The sequence below is a fragment of the Salmo trutta genome, chromosome 32 (genome assembly GCF_901001165.1).
Source record: "Salmo trutta chromosome 32, fSalTru1.1, whole genome shotgun sequence".
NCBI lineage: Eukaryota > Metazoa > Chordata > Actinopteri > Salmoniformes > Salmonidae > Salmo > Salmo trutta.
The window spans coordinates 33,133,874-33,149,355 of NC_042988.1; the positions used below are offsets into that span (position 1 = coordinate 33,133,874).

General features: G+C 45.3%; 1 protein-coding gene across 2 annotated transcripts; it reads left to right on the top strand.

The window, feature by feature from the left end:
• Window positions 1-8,148: 8,148 nt before the first annotated feature.
• Window positions 8,149-14,761, top strand: LOC115171759 (putative protein TPRXL). 2 transcript variants are annotated; one of them, XM_029728882.1, is made up of 4 exons: window positions 8,149-8,588; window positions 9,764-9,873; window positions 11,414-11,718; window positions 12,200-14,761. In XM_029728882.1, exons 1-4 carry the CDS (start codon window positions 8,482-8,484, stop codon window positions 12,260-12,262), a joined length of 585 nt encoding a protein of 194 aa, XP_029584742.1. In that variant the 5' UTR covers window positions 8,149-8,481; the 3' UTR covers window positions 12,263-14,761. The 2 variants fall into 2 exon arrangements, with proteins under 2 accessions (XP_029584742.1, XP_029584741.1); XM_029728881.1 differs by having other exon boundaries at window positions 8,151-8,588; window positions 9,764-10,017.
• Window positions 14,762-15,482: the final 721 nt, after the last annotated feature.

The window sequence follows — 15,482 nt, forward strand, 5'->3', positions numbered from 1 at the left end:
AAAGCTGTTATTAACTGGACATAGAGCATATAAAAAACATGTACGTGTTTCATCAGAGTGAAAGTCATGGTGGATAGACAATGAATCGACTTGGAATAACTTTCTCATTCTAAAACACCTAATTCTGAGACTAAGCAAAGGTTTCTGTTTAAATATTTGTCTTTGTAAACCCTGATGAAGGCTTTATGCAGAAACACGTAGATGTGACATTGTTTGGATACCTGTAGTGCTCCCGACACAATGTTTTCTCAATGCTTCAGAGTAGTTTCACTTTTCACTCCACAAAGGTCACATGTAGACATAATCAGAAAATGACATTATGTCATTTTGTTATTTTGCTTGAGTTTGTTTAAATGAGTGGTTCCCAAACTTTTTATAATCCTGTTCCCCTTCAAACATTCAACCTCCAGCTGATTACCCCCTCTAGCACCAGGGTCAGCGCACAATCAAATGTTGATTTTTTACATCATTGTAAGCCTGCCACACACACACTATACGATACATGTATTAAACATAAGAATGAGTGTGAGTTTTGAGTCACAACCCGGCTCGTGGGAAGTGACAAAGAGCTCTTAAAGGACCAGGACACAAATAATAATATAATATTAATCAATAATTTTGCTCTTTATGTAGCCATCTTACATATAAAAGCTTATTTGTTCTTCAAAGATGGTGAATAACTCACCACAGGTTAATGAGAAGGGTGTGCTTGAAAAGATGCACATTCAGTTGAAGTCAGAAGTTTACATACACCTTAGCCAAATACATTTAAACTCAATTTTTCACAATTCCTGGCATTTAATCCTAGTACAAATTCCATGTTTTAGGTCAGTTAGGTTCACCACTTTATTTTAACAATGTGAAATGTCAGAATAATAGTAGAGAGAATTATTTATTTCAGCTTTTATTTCTTTCATCACATTCCCAGTGGGTCAGAAGTTTACATACACTATATTAGTATTTGGTAGCATTGCCTTTAAACTGTTTAACTTGGGTCAAACATTTCAGGTAGCCATCCACAAGCTTCGAACAATAAGTTGGGTGAATTTTGGCCCATTCCTCCTGACAGAGCTGGTGTAACTGAGTCAGGTTTGTAGGCCTCCTTGCTCGCACACCCTTTTTCAGTTCTGCCCACACATTTTCTATAGGATTGAGGTCAGGGCTTTGTGATGGCCACTCCAATACCTTGAGTTTGTTGTCCTTAAGCCATTTTGCCACAACTTTGGAAGTATGCTTGGGGTCATTGTCCATTTGGAAGACCCATTTGCGACCAAGCTTTAACTTCCTGACTGATGTCTTGAGATGTTGCTTCAATATATCCACATAATTTTCCTCCCTCATGATGCCATTTATTTTGGGAAGTGCACCAGTCCCTCCTGCAGCAAAGCACACCCACAACATGATAATGCCACCCCACTGCTTCACGGTTGGGATGGTAATCTTCGGCTTGCAAGCCTCCCCTTTTTTCCTCCAAACATAATGATTGTCATTATGACCAAACATTTCTATTTTGTTTCATCAGACCAGAGGACATTTCTCCAAAAAGTACGATCTTTGTCCCCATGTGCAGTTGCAAACCGTAGTCTGGCTTTTTTATGGCGATTTTGGAGCAGTGGCTTCTTCCTTGCTGAGTGGCCTTTCAGGTTATGTCAATATAGGACTTGTTTTACTGTAAATATAAATACTTTTGTACATGTTTCCTCCAGCATCTTCACAAGGTCCTTTGCTGTTGTTCTGGGATTGATGTGCACTTTTCGCACCAAAGTAAATACACCTCTAGGAGACAGAACACGTGTCTTTCCTGAGTGGTATGACGGCTGTGTGGTCCCATGGTGTTTATACTTGCGTACAATTGTTTGTACAGATGAACGTGGTACCTTCAGGCGTTTGGAAATTGCTTCCAAGGAACCAGACTATTGGAGGTCTGTAATTTATTTTCTGAGGTCTTGGCTGATTTCTTTTGAGTTTCCCATGATGTCAAGCAAAGAGGCAGTGCGTTTGAAGGTAGGCCTTGAAATACATCCACAGGTACACCTCCAATTGACTCAAATTTTGTCAATTAGCCTGTCAGAATATTCTAAAGCCATGACATAATTTTCTGGAATTTTCCAAGCTGTTTAAAGGCACAGTCAGCTTTGTGTATGTAAACTTCTGACCCACTGGAATTGTGATACAATGAAATAATCTGTCTGTAAACAATTGTTGGAAAAATTACTTGTGTCATGCACAAAGTAGATGTCCTAACCGACTTGCCAAAACTATAGTTTGTCAACAAGAAATTTGTGGAGTGGTTAAAAAACGAGTTTTAATGACTCCAACTTAAGTGTATGTAAACTTCTGACTTCAACTGTAACTATGCAATGTTGGGTTGTATTGGAGAGAGTCTCAGTCTTCAATATTTTTCCACAACGAGAATCCACTCTCACATAGGTGTCGATAACCAGCGCACTTCTGTATGTTGTAAAAGCATTACATGGTCGCTGCCCATATCATTGCATAACGCAGAAGATACACAAGAGTTCAGGGGCCTTGCTTTAACAAAGTTAACCATTTTCACTGTAGTGTCCAAAACGTCTTTGAAGCTGTCAGGCATTCCCTTGGCAGCAAGAGCCTCTCGGTGGATGCTGCAGTGTACCTTAGTGGCGTCGGGAGCAACTGCTTGCACGTGCGTCACCACTCCACTATGTCTCCCTGTCATGGCTTTTGCGCCATCAGTACAGATACCAACACATCTTGACCACCAAAGTCCATTTGATGTCACAAAGCTGTCCAGTACTTAAAAAATATCCTCTCCTGTTGTCCTGGTTTCCAGTGGTTTGCAGAAGAGGATGTCTTCCTTAATTGACCCCCCATAAACGTAATGGACATATACCAGGAGCTGTGCCAGACCCGCCACGTTTTTTGACTCATCCAGCTGTAACGCATATAATTCACTGGCTTGTATGCGAAGCAGTAATTGTTTCAAAACATCTCCTGCAATGTCACTGATGCGTCGTGAAACAGTGTTGTTTGATGAAGGCATTGTCTGTACAGTTTTTTTGGCCTTTTCCCCCAGCATTGTCCCAGCCATTTTCACGGCAGCAGAAATAATTAAGTCCTCTACAATAGTCTGGGGCTTGCTTGTCCTAGCCACTCGGTAGCTCACCATATAAGACGCTTCTAGCCCCTTCTTATTAATGGTATCTGTTGCTTTTATACACGTCTTACTACTCGAAAGTCGTCTTAATTCTCACTCAAAAAACTCCCGTGGCTTATTTTTCAAATTGTCATGTTTCGTTTCTAAATGTCTGCGCAAGTGTGGCGGTTTCCCGCGAGAGAGTAATGTTGTTAATTATTTGACTAGGCTACCTGCATTTTACATTATGCTTTTCTTTCGCTGAACACTAGACGGTTTAGTTTTATTTTTGGCAGTGAAACGAGGCTACTCAGGCGAGGAAAAAAAACTCAAATGTATAGCCCTGTTGGAAAATATAAATGTACTGTTTGAAAATGTGAAGATTAAATTGTTTATGTTTTTTTATATATAAAAAAAAATGTGAATCACATTTTTATTTGGCGTACCCCTGACGGCATTTTTCTGGCATTTCTTCTGGAATTGCGTGTACCCCGTATCCCAGTTTGGGAATACCTGTTCTGGAGGGTAGTATAGTGCAGGGTCTGGTGTGATTGTTCTGGAGGGTAGTATAGTGCAGGGTCTGGTGTGATTGTTCTGGAGGGTAGTATAGTGGAGGGTCTGGTGTGATTGTTCTGGAGGGTAGTATAGTGCAGGGTCTGGTGGGATTGTTCTGGAGGGTAGTATAGTGCAGGGTCTGGTGTGATTGTTCTGGAGGGTAGTATAGTGGAGGGTCTGGTGTGATTGTTCTGGAGGGTAGTATAGTGCAGGGTCTGGTGGGATTGTTCTGGAGGGTAGTATAGTGCAGGGTCTGGTGTGATTGTTCTGGAGGGTAGTATAGTGCAGGGTCTGGTGTGATTGTTCTGGAGGGTAGTATAGTGCAGGGTCTGGTGTGATTGTTCTGGAGGGTAGTATAGTGCAGGGTCTGGTGTGATTGTTCTGGAGGGTAGTATAGTGTAGGGTCTGGTGTGATTGTTCTGGAGGGTAGTATAGTGCAGGGTCTGGTGTGATTGTTCTGGAGGGTAGTATAGTGCAGGGTCTGGTGTGATTGTTCTGGAGGGTAGTATAGTGCAGGGTCTGGTGTGATTGTTCTGAAGGGTAGTATAGTGCAGGGTCTGGTGTGATTGTTCTGAAGGGTAGTATAGTGCAGGGTCTGGTGAAAGCTGCCTTATTAACTCTGCACTTGGCTAACTCCTGCTGCAGCAGCCTCCACACACACATGGAGGACGGTGTGAGAGAGAGAAGCATGTAGTGCTTAATATTGAGGCAGTGCTTATTTTCCTGTAATAGCAAACTGGCTCTAATTAAGATCCTACGTCTGTAGGCAGTGCTGTGTTATTCTCTTCTGAGCTCTGTGAGCTGCCATGCAATCATGGGTTCTTCTGGGTGCCTTTGGATGTTTACAGTCAGTGAAGATATAAGCATGGTTCCAGGTAGTAAATTCAGTCTGACATCATTGATTATTGATCCCATCACAACACACTCAGCCCACTGTGAAGTACAGTACCTTTCCCTGCCCTGAGACTACAAGTTGTCTTTGCACAGCACACCTGTGATATGCTGAACCTAAACAGTTAAAAACAGTCCGTTTGTACTCTTCATTCCCCCCTGACTTCTCAGTGCTCTCTCTCACCCTAGCAGTGCCCTCCAGGGAGCATGTGTTCCCTACAGGGGGGCAGAGGGACCTTGGCACTGCAGACGGTCACAGTGTGCCCCTGTGTGGGTAAAGCTGCACTCTACATTCCTGACACCGCCCCTAGCCAGGGTATTAGGATATTGGGGTTAGACAGGAGACACTGCCCCTAGCCAGGGTATTAGATGTTGGGGGGTAGACAGGAGACACCGCCCCTAGCCAGGGTATTAGGATGTTGGGGGGTAGACAGGAGACACCGCACCTAGCCAGGGTATTAGGATGTTGGGGGGTAGACAGGAGACACCGCCCCTAGCCAGGGTATTAGGATGTTGGGGGGTAAACAGGAGACACCGTCCCTAGCCAGGGTATTAGATGTTGGGGGTAGACAGGAGACACTGCCCCTAGCCAGGGTATTAGGATGTTGGGGGGTAGACAGGAGACACCGCCCCTAGCCAGGGTATTAGGATGTTGGGGGGTAGACAGCAGACACCGTCCCTAGCCAGGGTATTAGGATGTTGGGGGGTAGACAGGAGACACCGCCCCTAGCCAGGGTATTAGGATGTTGGGGGGTAGACAGGAGACACCGCCCCTAGCCAGGGTATTAGATGTTGGGGGGTAGACAGGAGACACCGCCCCTAGCCAGGGTATTAGATGTTGGGGGGTAGACAGGAGACACCGCCCCTAGCCAGGGTATTAGATGTTGGGGGGTAGACAGGAGACACCGCCCCTAGCCAGGGTATTAGGATGTTGGGGGGTAGACAGGAGACACCGCACCTAGCCAGGGTATTAGGATGTTGGGGGGTAGACAGGAGACACCGCCCCTAGCCAGGGTATTAGATGTTGGGGGTAGACAGGAGACACCGCCCATAGCCAGGGTATTAGGATGTTGGGGGGTAGACAGGAGACACCGCCCCTAGCCAGGGTATTAGATGTTGGGGGGTAGACAGGAGACACCGCCCCTAGCCAGGGTATTAGGATGTTGGGGTTAGACAGGAGACAGTCCACATAACATGGAGTGGGGAACAGGGGCACACAGAGTACTCTTAAAGGTCCAATGCAGCTGTTTTCATCTCAATAATAAATAATTTCTGGGTAACAAATAAATATCTTACTGTGATTGTTTTCAATTAAAATGGTCAGAAATAAACAAAGAGCAATTTCTCAAGCAATTCATTTTGCTAGGACTGTCTGGGAGTGGTCTGAGTGGGGAGGTGAAAACTGAAAACTAGCTGTTATTGGAAGAGAGGTTTAGAACTCTCTTTCTTATTGGTATATTAACAAACGTGCTGCCAGATGATGTCATCAGGCATGCCAAAACTCCATCCCACCAAAACAGGCTGAAATTTCAGGCAGTCTTTTCAGACAGCTCCAACACTAAAATGGCATTATTATAATTTTCACAATTTCACAGTATTATTCCAACCTCATATACAGTATATAAAACACAAGTAAATCTAATTTTTGACTGCTCTAGTCTTTTAACATTGTGTGTGAGGTAACAACATAGACAACTCTGCTAATATCCCATCCAACCTGGTGTGGCCTCTAGCATGATCTGTAGCTGGCACACACACTCTCTGGAAGAGCACACACACTCTCTGGAAGAGCACACACGCTCCCTAGAAGAGCACACACTCTGTGGAAGAGCACACACACTCTGTGGAAGAGCACACACACTCTGTGGAAGAGCACACACACTCTGTGGAAGAGCACACACACTCTGTGGAAGAGCACACACACTCTGTGGAAGAGCACACACACTCTGTGGAAGAGCACCCGCACTCTGTGGAAGAGCACCCGCACTCTGTGGAAGAGCACACAGTCACATTGAGATGTGTTGGTGTGTGTAGGAGAGCCAGGTGGAGCCGCAGGCAGGAGGAGGAAAGCAAAGCCCATACTTGGCTCTGGATGGGATGGTGTAATCCTGAGGTCTTAGGGCCAGGAGGACACAACACACACAGGCCTGGGGATTGACTGATGGAGGAGGCCTCTACAGCCAGAGCCCCTGTTTATATGTTGGAGACCTTTAGAGAAGGAGTGGCATCTGAGAACAGCCTGGCTGTGTGTGGGACCCACCCCCAGTTCTTCCTTCTGTGTTGCATTGTTTTAAATGGCTGCCACATGTTGATGTTCAGAATTTTGTGTTATGGACTCTAACTGTGGTGGTTGCAACATTAAATGAGACCATGTGTTTGTGCTTACATTTTGTTCCCGCCTCCCATCTCCATTACAGGAAGGGAAGTTCTTGATCACAGTCAGTCAGCTAAGATGATTTTCTCCTCCTCAACTGCCCTGCTTGTCTGTCAGGGGGATTTAGATGGCTGACATACAAAGGAGAGGAGACCCAACCTACTGTAGGAGAACATTACCCTACTGCTGTGTGTTTAACATCAAATCACGATTGTTAGTACCTTTGTGTGTGTGTGTGCACAAGCACAAGCAATAGACAAGACTCAAGTATACTCTCTGAAAGAGTCTGTTTCTAAGAGCCAATAATGGTTTAGATGTGTTCTATGATGGAATGTTGGCACTGGTCTTGGCCCTGCCTACATCCTCAGCCAGGGGGTGTGGTCTGGTATGAGAGAGAGAGAGAGTTTCTAGCTTCCGCAGCAGTAGTGTCCAATTCTATATTCACATTCCGTCTCCAATTCACATCTTACTGGCTTAAACTGGTATATTATTTTATATTTACATGATCTTATCCAAAAGGTCCATATATTTTCATACTGGTCCCTCATGGGATATGAACCCACAACCCTGGTGTTGCAAGCACCATGTTCTACCAACTAAGCCACACAGGACTGGTATACAGTGTCCTTATCCATTCCATTATATATCTAAATGACTCTCCTCTTTCACACGCTGACCTCGTTCTTTCTCCATTTGTATGTTTTCCTCGTGTTTATTAGGTGAGTCATTTCCTGAGCCCAGTGTTCAGCTCCAGGAACAGTTCCTATGGTAACATTCTCTCCCTACTGAGCTGCTACAGCTGTCCCAATGCTGTGTTGCTGTTATTTACAAAACAAAGTGTCTCTCTCTAGTTTATATGTGTGACTAAGATACAGTCAATGGATGGGAGGAAGTTGGGATTGTCCGTATTAATCATCTTATGCTAACTAAGCCCTGGGCCTGCATTAATTAAGCTCTTAGAGTAGAAGTGCTGATCTGGGATCAGTTTAGCCTTTTAGGCGATAATGAATAAGTTAACTGTTATGAATACTGGCCCTGACTGACTCAGAGGGGGAGGGTTGTTGATTTCATGTTGAGGTAAGCTGAAACCACAGAAGTGCTGATCTGATTCAGTCCAAGGCCTCTGTCTTACAGCAAATGATAAGAAGCTCAGGCACTGTGAGTCATACAGTACCTAATTTCACCACACCTCTCTTTCTCTCTCCCTTCCCCCTCCCCCTCTGTTTCTATCTCTCTCCCTCTCTTTCTTGCCATCTAATTTCTTCTCCCTTGCTCTGTCTCTCTTGCCATACCACACTGTATCTCTTCCCCTGTCCACTCTTTTCTCTCTTTGCCATCTCACTATCCCACTCTCTTGTCATCTCCTCTCTTCCTCTCATCTCTTTCTCCTGCTCTCTTTCTTCTCTCTCTCTCTTTCCTTCTGTCCTTAGCTCCAGCTACTCGACTGTGGCCCTAGAGTTTGAGAAGGTGCATCAGATCGCTCCCGTGTTCAACTCGCCCAGGATGTCGCGGCGGAGCCTGCGTCTGCAGACCACTGGTGGTCTCTATGGCAACGACAGCCTGGCTGACTTTTCCTCCCAGAACCACAGCAGCGGAGTGTCCAGTCGGACAGAGTCATGGCCAGACTACACAGGGTCCAGTCAGAGAGTCACGGTAAGACTACACAGGGTCCAGTCAGAGAGAGTCATGGTCAGACTACACAGGGTCCAGTCAGAGAGAGTCATGGTCAGACTACACAGGGTCCAGTCAGAGAGAGTCACGGTAAGACTACACAGGGTCCAGTCAGAAAGAGTCATGGTCAGACTACACAGGGTCCAGTCAGAGAGAGTCATGGTCAGACTACACAGGGTCCAGTCAGAGAGAGTCATGGTCAGACTACACAGGGTCCAGTCAGAGAGAGTCATGGTCAGACTACACAGGGTCCAGTCAGAGAGAGTCACGGTCAGACTACACAGGGTCCAGTCAGAGAGAGTCACGGTCAGACTACACAGGGTCCAGTCAGAGAGAGTCATGGTCAGACTACACAGGGTCCAGTCAGAGAGAGTCATGGTCAGGCTACACAGGGTCCAGTCAGAGAGAGTCACGGTCAGACTACACAGGGTCCGGTCAGAGAGAGTCACGGTCAGACTACACAGGGTCCAGTCAGAGAGAGTCATGGTCAGACTACACAGGGTCCAGTCAGAGAGAGTCATGGTCAGACTACACAGGGTCCAGTCAGAGAGAGTCACGGTAAGACTACACAGGGTCCAGTCAGAAAGAGTCATGGTCAGACTACACAGGGTCCAGTCAGAGAGAGTCATGGTCAGACTACACAGGGTCCAGTCAGAGAGAGTCATGGTCAGACTACACAGGGTCCAGTCAGAGAGAGTCACGGTAAGACTACACAGGGTCCAGTCAGAGAGAGTCATGGTCAGACTACACAGGGTCCAGTCAGAGAGAGTCATGGTCAGACTACACAGGGTCCAGTCAGAGAGAGTCATGGTCAGACTACACAGGGGAAGGGAGTCAATGGACACACACACAAACGCACTCATGCAGACACAAAAGTTAGAAACATTAGCCTTATATTAACATTAAACATATACACACAGAGGCAGCTGGAGGCAGGTACACACAGAGACAGCTGGAGGCAGATACACACAGAGGCAGCTGGAGGCAGGTACACACAGAGACAGCTGGAGGCAGATACACACAGAGTCAGCTGGAGGCAGGTACACACAGAGACAGCTGGAGGCAGATACACACAGAGACAGCTGGAGGCAGGTACACACAGAGACATGCACACACTGACTTCTATAATCTCTACCAATCTCTCTCCTATCTCTCAGGATGGTGAGGAGCAGAAAGCAGCAGCAGCAGTCTGCCTCCAGCTCCCAGTCCCTGAACCAGTCCCGGTCCCGGTCCCTGAACCAGTCCCTGTCCCTGAACCAGACGCCACGCAAGACCCTCTCCTTCTCCACTTCCAACACTCCCTCTACGGGCTGCACCACTGCCAGCGATGCCTCCCTGCTCTCCTCCATCCTGGACCAGTCCAGCCTCTGCCAGCGATCCACCACCACTACTACCACAGATGGCTACTGGGGTCAGTCCAAGAGGAAAGGGCAGGGCATGAGTCATACGATCAGAGGAAGGGTTACGTTTCATAGAGAGGATACATTAACTCTTTCTTGTCCCAGACCTGTACGTAAAAAGAGGGGTTGGGGGGGCACACAATGCAAATAGTCCGAGTAGCCATTTGATTACCTGTTCAGGAGTCTTATGGCTTGGGGGTAAAAACTGCCAAACTGTTGAGAAGCCTTTTTGTCCTAGACTTGGCACTCCGGTACCGCTTGCCATGCGGTAGTAGAGAGAACAGTCTATGACCGGGGTGACTGGGGGCTTTGACAATTTATAGGGCCTTCCTCTGACACCGCCTGGTGTAGAGGTCCTGGATGGCAGGCAGCTTAGCCCCAGTGATGTACTGGGCTGTACACACTACCCTCTGTAGTGCCTTGCGGTCAGAGGCCGAGCAGTTGCCATACCAGGCAGTGATGGAACCAGTCAGGATGCTCTCGATGTTGCAGCTGTAGAACCTTTTGAGGATCTCAGGACCCATGCCAAATCTTTTTAGTTTCCTGTGGGGGAATAGGCTTTGTCGTGCCCTCTTCATGACTTTCTTGGTATGTTTGGACCATTCTAGTTTGTTGTTGATGAGGACACCAGGGAACTTGAAGCTCTCAACCTGCTCCACGACAGCCTCATCGATGAGAATGGGGGCCTGCTCGGTTCTCCTTTTCCTATAGTCCACAATCATCTCCTTAGTCTTGATCACGTTGAGGGATAGGTTGTTATTCTGGCACCACCCGGCCAGGTCTCTGACCTCCTCCCTATAGGCTGTCTCGTCGTTGTCAGTGATCCGGCCTGCCACTGTTGTGTCATCTGCAAACTTAATGATGGTGTTGGTGTCGTGCCTGGCCATGCAGTCATGGGTGAACAGGGAGTACAGGAGGGGACTGAGCACGCACCACTGGGGAGCTCCAGTGTTGAGGGTCAGCGTGGCAGATGTGTTACTACCTACCCTCACCACCTGGGGGCAGCCCGTCAGGAAGTCCAGGATCCAGTTGCAGAGGGAGGTGTTTAGTCCCAGGATCCTTAGCTTAGTGATGATCTTTGAGGGTACTATGGTGTTGAACGCTGAGCTGTAGTCAATGAATAGCATTCTCACATAAGTGTTCCTTTTGTCCAGGTGGGAAAGGGCTGTGTGGAGTGCATTAGAGATGGCATCATCTGTGGATCTGTTTGGGGACGCTTGTCTATTGTTTGATCACAGCACTTTTCCAGGAAGTAAACACAGGCTTGCTTTAAGGCTAGCTCTGATGTGGAAAAAATAATGATATTTTGAGACCATATAATTGGACTGATGAGAAATATATGAAGAAATGGTTTTCTAGTCAGAGTTGTACTTAAAAATGTTCCTCTTGTGTGTGTGTTTCCCCCAGGGAGGAGTTCAAGGACGGACCACAGCTCAACGGGTGCAAACGGCGGCGTCAACACTGGGCCGCACAGCCACGGCATGGTCGCCAACGGTTGCATCTGTAAAGACTGTTCCATACACTCTGAGAGGAAAGAAGCTCTCACCACATACTCCTCCTCTTCCTCGTCTCAGGCTGCCTCTGCTGCAGCAGCTGCTGCCACCTTCTCTTCCTCGTCTCAGGCTGCCTCTGCTGCTGCAACATCTCCTCATCATCATCAGCTTCATCCTCCAGTTTATACTGCACGGTCAAGAGTCAGAGGAGCAAGACAGGTGAGAACCTTACCTAGTGTGCACACAACTGACTGGGGAGTGAAACAGGGTTGTGTTCATTAGGCACCAAACGGAAGAAAACAGACTGAAACATGGAGGGACAACCTGGATGCTCATTTTCATTTTCTATTGCAAAACGCTTTCTGTTGCATTCCCTAATGAACACGACCCAGTGTTCCTGTCCTAAGAAAAAGGTAAACAGGAGGTTATTTCTGTTTGATGGTTTAGAAACCTGTGCATATCGCACTGTTTCCTTAATTTATAAAATCTCTGAGTCTCGATAGAAGACCACTTTAAAAGCCCAGAATGCCCAAAATAAGTTAAAATGATCAGTCAACCAGTTATTTCTTGTGTGTTTCTCTGTTTCTGTTCGCTTGTTAGTGCTAACGCTATGTGGGTTTCTACTTAGGAGAAGGACCCATTTCTCCATCTTTTATACGTCCGGCTAAGTTAACTAACCTGCTGTCCTTTCTCTGTCTAGGTGTCCTGGTGTCAGTCTCTAACACGTGTGTCCACTACAGCAGACGAGCCCTGGCCCCCATAGTGTCCCTGGTGACACTACACTGCTCTTCCAGAACGTTCTGTGGCTGGGCACTAGGGCCAGGAGCCACTCAGGCAAAGATATACGAGATGCTTACTACTGGGGTCTATTCAGAGGGGCGCAACTTTACAAAATGTTCATGTAGAAATGCATTATGTAGAACAGATATGGTGCAGAATTGGGCATCATATCAGCTCTATTCATTGTATTTCTATCTGCAAATTTTACCTCACTGAATTCCCCCGTTATACTACTTCCCTTCCCACCTTATCCATCTCTCCTTCTTTTTTTTTACTGTCTTTCATGGTTTGATTTATTCAAAGCTGTTAAACTTTCATTCAAACCCAACCCCATTTCTTTGTGTAACCAGCCATCATATTGGTTTCGTCCGCTCGGGACTCTTTCTTTTATGACATGATTAGTAATCGATGTATGATCCATCCTGTGTATATTTCTGTGTGATTATTTAGGTATTTAGTAAATAAATAATTAAGCCAATTTTTGTATTGCTGATTCGACTTGTTAGCTAGGGTTTGTGCAGATAACCAATAATTGTATGACGTTCAGAAGAGACTGAATAAGGTGATGATTAATAATTGACTGCTATTGATATAAAAGATCTTCAGATCTTGAAGAGTTTATTCGGAAGACAGCAGCTCTAGAAACACTCCTCCGTGGTGCCCCAGGTTCTTAACGAGTTAATTGTTCCATGGTTTAATTCAATCACGTAATCAATCAAACGTTAGGTAATCGATTTGATAAAATAGCCTGTCATATAATTTAATCAGTCAGAGACATGACAGCCGTCATTGTAAATAAGAATTTGTTCTTAATTGACTTTCCTAGTAAGTGTATTTAACTATATGTCACAAGTAAAAACCTTGGGTAGCGAGTTGATACAATTCCAAATCTGGAATGTTAAACCACCCTCTGACTTAGGAAGATATAAAACTTTCCTTTTTATTCTATTCATTTTATTTGAATGCTTTTACGTTTCATACATTATTTGGAACATTTATTTGACTTCTTATTTGTTAAGTGATATACATTTTTTTCTTCTGAGTTGCGTTGATGTTTATTGCATTTCATTTTTTCATAATTTTTCATTCATTCATTTGTTTGTGTTTTGTTTGTTTGCTTTTCCTCCTTGTCTGCCGTCCATCCGTCATGTGGTCTGCCTCAGGTGACGACTGTAAAGGGAAGCAGCACTTGGAGACCAACACACTGGTCCACAGTCACACACAGATCTCCAGAACTCACCGTCTACAGGGGGGTCTGTGGACCCTTATAGCTTACACAGGTTAACCCCCTTCCTCCTCTCCCTGACTTCCTTACTGATCTAATACACATACAGGTTAACCCCCTTCCTCCTCCTCCTGGCTTCCTTACTGATCTAATACACATACAGGTTAACCCCCTTCCTCCTCCTCCTGGCTTCCTTACTGATCTAATACACATACAGGTTAACCCCCATCATCCTCTCCCTGGCTTCCTTACTGATCTAATACACATACAGGTTAACCCCCATCATCCTCTCCCTGGCTTCCTTACTGATCTAATACACATACAGGTTAACCCCCTTCCTCCTCATCCTGGCTTCCTTACTGATCTAATACATACACAAGTTCCCAGTTTGGGAATACCTGGTTTAAATCATGTCCCGATGGACAGGCTTGTTCTCTGAATTCAACCATTATTTGGTTTGGTTGGCTTTGTTTCAAATTGTTCTATGCTATGGCAAATTTTAATATCAACTTGTGGTGATAGATATTGTATCTTGTGGATGTAGGCCTACATGTTTTTATAAAAAAATATATATCTATATATTTTTAGGGGCCAGTGTGTTCCTCTTTTTCTAACAGTGTTACTATCTAATATATTGTAGGAATAGGCATGAATGACACCTGTGGTCTCAGTGTGTGAGTGTAGGCCCATGTGTTGCTGGGGCGGTGGGCCTCACCATGCCCAGGTACAGTCTATCTGTTTGGTGACACAGTCAACACTGCCTCCAGGATGGAATCAAAAACAAGGCATAAGTCCTCTCAACTGCCACCAGAAAGCCCAATATGGCTAAAAGATTAAGCAATTCTAGGCTGCGTTTTATCAATTGCTTTATCCCACACTCCCAAAATAGGATTTTTCCTGCCATGTTGTTTGCAGCATACTGAATCTGAGAAAAGGCCTACTTGTTATGAAATGGGTGGATGTACTTCTTATGGAAAGAACAGAACAGAAGAAACATGTACGTCGCTGAACAAGTCTAGACAAATGAGAAGATTGGTTGGCACAAAAGTAGGCCTACTTCATAACAATAGAACCTTGTGTGAAAGAAGAATTCAAGACTAAATTTAATTTGATACTACAGTGTAGAATGTGCTCTCACTATACCAATGTCACTGTTCCTTCCCTCTTTCTCCTTCCCTTTCTCTCCTTCCCTCTCTCACACTCAAACCTCTCATGCCAGTAAATGTATTGCTAATTATAGTCTTCCTGTAACCCCAACTGTTGTATTGGTTGATGTTTTCTTGAAGTCAGAGTGCATCATACATTTTGTTTTAACAGGGATTTGATTTGAAAAGGCTGTGTTGGGGTGCAATGTCACATCTCAATGTCTTTGACTTGCAAACATACAGGCTAAATGAGTTGAACTACTGAATGTACAGTACCAGTTAAAGTTTGGAAACACCTACTCATTCAAGGGTTTTTCTTGATTTTTACTATTTTCGACATTGTAGAATAATAGTGAAGACATCAAACCTATGAAATAACACATATGGAATCATGTAGTAACCAAAAAAGTGTTAAACAAATCATAATATATTTTATATTTCAGATTCTTCAAAGTAGCCACCCTTTGCCTTGATGACAGCTTTGCACTTGTTGGTTGCTTTTCCTTCACTCTGCGGTCCAACTCATCCCAAACCATCTCAATTGGGTTGAGGTCGGGTCATTGTGGTGGCCAAGTCATCTGATGCAACACTTCATCACTCTCGTTATTGGTCAAATAGACCTTACACAGCCTGGAGGTATGTTGGGTCGTTGTCCTGTTGAAAAACAAATGATAGTCCCACTAAGTGCAAACCAGATGGGATGGCGTATCGCTGCAAAATGCAGTGGTAGCCATGCTGGATAAGTGTGACTTGAATAACAAACATGCGGAGATCATCCGTTCACCTACTCTGCGTCTCACAAAGACACGGCGGTTGGAACAAAACATCAGACC